The 3850-nt window shown below is 36.3% G+C and overlaps 1 protein-coding gene across 1 annotated transcript; it reads right to left on the bottom strand.

Moving 5' to 3' along the window:
• Positions 1-1740: 1740 nt before the first annotated feature.
• Positions 1741-2997, bottom strand: LOC141251585 (uncharacterized). The gene has a single exon (XM_073670369.1). The coding sequence runs from the start codon at positions 2995-2997 to the stop codon at positions 1741-1743; it is 1257 nt and encodes a 418-aa protein (XP_073526470.1).
• Between the last annotated feature and the right edge of the window lie 853 nt (positions 2998-3850).

Genomic DNA, 3850 nt, shown 5'->3' with positions numbered 1-3850 from the left:
TTATAATTTTATATATTGCTGCTTCAGAAGAACAGCATTTTAGTTTCGGTAAGAGGGATCAGAGTATCAACCAGTATTTCATGATATTTTCTAATAGGTTTCACTTAGAGTGGATTTTTTGTTATATTATATTAGAGGAGAAGAAAATAGTAGCTGGTCTATCTTTTTGCAAAGATAAAATCTATAGAAGTCAGATCTCCACAGAAAAATGATTGGAATTTAAAGTTATATTCCTATGATTCAATCCACAAAGCTTTTCACCATATTTTAAATGAAAGCTAAGATTACTATACCTGTTATTATTTCAAATACCATAGATAAAGCTAAAACAGAAAGAAAGAAAAATGGATGCAATGTGTAAATCATCAAATCAGGAAGCAGATGATAGCCAGCAGCAAACTCTTGCATTTATAAACCCAATAGACTTATTTGAAATAGTTCAGAAATTTTCTTCCTGCCGTCTTTTCTAACTTTCACCTATTTTCATGGCTGCAGGATCAGATCAAAATGGGATTTCTTATAGTCCAGCAGATATTTTATATGCTTTATAGGATTAGCTTCCTCACAATTCTCATCGCTTATGAATCCCTTTAGCTCTGAACCAATCACACTAAATATCTATATACCTGAAATTTGTTCAAAATTTAATACAAAATTCCGATCCTTAGTCCAATCACGACAAGTTGCACTAGACTGACATCAGATTCGTCCAAAATGCTTAAATCGGTGAAAGTTGATACGAATTATAGCTATACATCTAAATAAATCTGAAGCAAATTAAAGTACACGATCGAGTAGATCGGCTGAAATCTGCACATTTCAACAGATCGTGCTCTGTGTACTCAAGAAGCTACAAATCCGATCTTAGACGAAAATGAACAATCGGACTACACATTTCAATCTCTTCACCATTAAGCTTCGCAATTCAAACACAGTAAGGAAAACAAACCAGGCAAATTTGAAACGAACGAAGCTCTGGTAAACACAAAAGGCTGAAAGTTTGACTTACAATCTGAATTGAAGGTGCGAAGACAAAGGATGAGCAAGCTTGACTCTGACACCGGCGTAGAGAGAAGAGAGCAAACACAAGAGGGAGAAAAATACGAGTGGAGAAAGGGCGCTATATGATTGATGATGGGTGGAAGTGGGGTCCACTTATGGATTTTAAAAAAAGATTAAAACTAAAATTCGGTTGTAATGTAAGATGTGAGAAAAATTCCGAATTTGGGCCGAGACTACAACGTGACGAGTACATGGAGAGGCCCAATGGAACAGCGCTTTCTTTCACCGTTGATTTGATGATTCCGTGTAAGAGCCGTTGATTGTAGACCGTACGATCATCATTCGCTGCGGTATTGGAATGAGCTGGCCGCACGTTTTGGACACGTGGTTGCCTCCCACGTCTGGAATCGCTTTATTATGGGGTGGATGTAATGAATGAAGAAATCTGGCAACATGTTCTGCATAAAACTGTGATACGATCTGTAAATATACATATAAAATTTGCTAATGAGAAGAAAAATTCATCTTATGAGTATATAAAAGCTTCATGACACGTTTGCTCCAATTTGATTTAGCACAGCCTTGACTATGTATACAAACTTGATTTGCGTAAGATTGATTAGACTTTGTACTTATCAGAAACAAAGGGAGAGAAACTTAAATCGATCGTATAATCACTAACTTCATTGACTTGTGGATTAGTACAAAATTATCTTGATCAGAATACCTTGTTAAAGTTCAATTTGGATCATCTTCAAAAAGAACTCTATAAAATCTTTTTCTTTCTTCTGGATCCAAGATTCCCCCGATTTGACCAACTTGATCATCTTCTTCAGTTATTTCCAGATTCCCATCGTATCTTTTCTCCTTCCTTGGCATAACCAACCCCTTCTTTTTCATCTTCTCTACATTTACCAAACGCCTCCTCTGATTATATTCATGAAGCCCTTCTTGCATCAGTTCTCCGAATCTTTCCTTGATCACAACAAGGGGATCTTTTTGCACCAACTCCGACCCATTATAGCCCTCTCTAAGAAGTACAGTATATATCTGATACTTATTCGTGACGTAAAATATTCCAGGATGTTTAAGTAGCAACACGTTAAGATTCTCCGGCAGTCCAAATTCTCTCCTGAAATGGCCTAGTTTCAGAATCGACATCTTCTTCCACAGTGTCAATGACAGCAGCTCATGCAACAAACTTAAAGTCCTCTTTTCCTTCTCCTTTGATCCTTCAATTAATCCGCTAGGGTTTGAGTATGGTGAAATGTAAGGTGTAGAGTTGAATTCATTGAATCTCTCCCACGACTTTACCCATGTTGAGGGTAACAGACAAGAAAACCGTGGCTCTGTGTTCTGGTTATTAGCCACGGTTTCAATGGCAGAAACTGCAAACTCAGGTTTCCAAGATAAAAGCTCAATGTCCATTGAACTCTTTCTCCCACCATGATTAACAACTCGAAATAATTCGGGGTACTTAGGCACAAGTCTTACCAGAAAATCATCAGGAAGGCCGAAATTTCTCTTGAACTCGTCGATTTTGACTAGATTAAGCCTGTGTTTTGAGCTCATCATCAAAAGTTTTGCTAAGCGCTCAACAAATACAGGCTCTTGGTTGTCCTTGACAGATTCTTCCTCCTCCACCAGATACATCATCTGTTTCGTTAGCCTACAATAGTATTCATTACATTCTAGATACACTTCAAAGCAACAAGGGTATTTCTTGACCCAATTTAGGGCTTTTCCTTGAAGATCAAGGGTCTTGAACTTCTTCTGAAGAAACCTTATGGGCACAGCTTGGTTTGGGTATCTAAGAATTATGTTTTTGATCTGATTGTTCACAACCCAACGCTTGTTACGTGAGAGAGCTGATTCGAGTTCTGGGTCTTTCTTCATTGACCAGAGTGCAAATCCACGAAACTGATGTAGGGAAGTTGGGGAAGAATGACTGATAGTAGTAAATCTCAGGGCTTTAAGTGTGTGTTTGATCATCATCATAGTAAATTTCCACTATATGTCCTAATAATTTGTATGAGTGACTAAATTATATAATGTAATGAAAGATATAACCAATTTCTCTTACACTATAACTACTTTGTATGCCTTTTGAATTTACATGAAGACGTGAGCATAAATGCCTGATATCGCCCAGTGTATTGCCTGCAGAATGCAAAAGAGATAATTGCCTAAAGAAGAGCATGAGGAACTTCATACAGTTTAATGATACACTCAAAATATCACTATGAAACAGATGGAAGATTGAGAAAGAAAAAATGAAGATAAACAATTGAATATCAAATAAAAATTGAAATGATTGACAACAGACCTAGTAAGCCGTATAACCACAATAGACTGATGTTGGGAAATCTCTAGGGAAAACCTTCAGAATAGCCATTGTTCACAAACAGCAGAAAGTAATGGACTCATGCAATTTCAACACAGACATAAAAAAAGGGGGAGATTTTTTTCAAGAAATTATGCATAATATTAGCAAATAAAACACAAAATACTACCAAAATAAGTTCTTGTCTTCAATTTAAACACAAAATACTATCAATATAACTCTCAAATGATCACTAACAAGTCTTAATCACAAAATACAAATACACATAAACGCAATCACAATTAGTTCAATCAGCAGCAGCAATCAGCAGCAAAATACATAGCCTCAATCCTATTTAGTTCAATCAGCAGCCAAGTATGTTTATGCAACTCAATTCCCTCGTTAACTATGTTACTTCTATTAGTATGTAAAGCTATTAACTTGCTTGATCTTCTTTCAGCAGCACAATTAGTTCAATCAGCAGCAAAATACAAATGCATAAGCTGCACAATTTTAGGTCAAATT

This window comes from Phyllobates terribilis, unplaced genomic scaffold (genome assembly GCF_046119375.1).
Source record: "Phyllobates terribilis strain yellow unplaced genomic scaffold, ASM4611937v1 Scaffold_7239__1_contigs__length_39032, whole genome shotgun sequence".
NCBI lineage: Eukaryota > Metazoa > Chordata > Amphibia > Anura > Dendrobatidae > Phyllobates > Phyllobates terribilis.
Note: the sequence above shows the minus strand (reverse complement) of the source record. Positions and strands in the feature narration are given on the sequence as shown.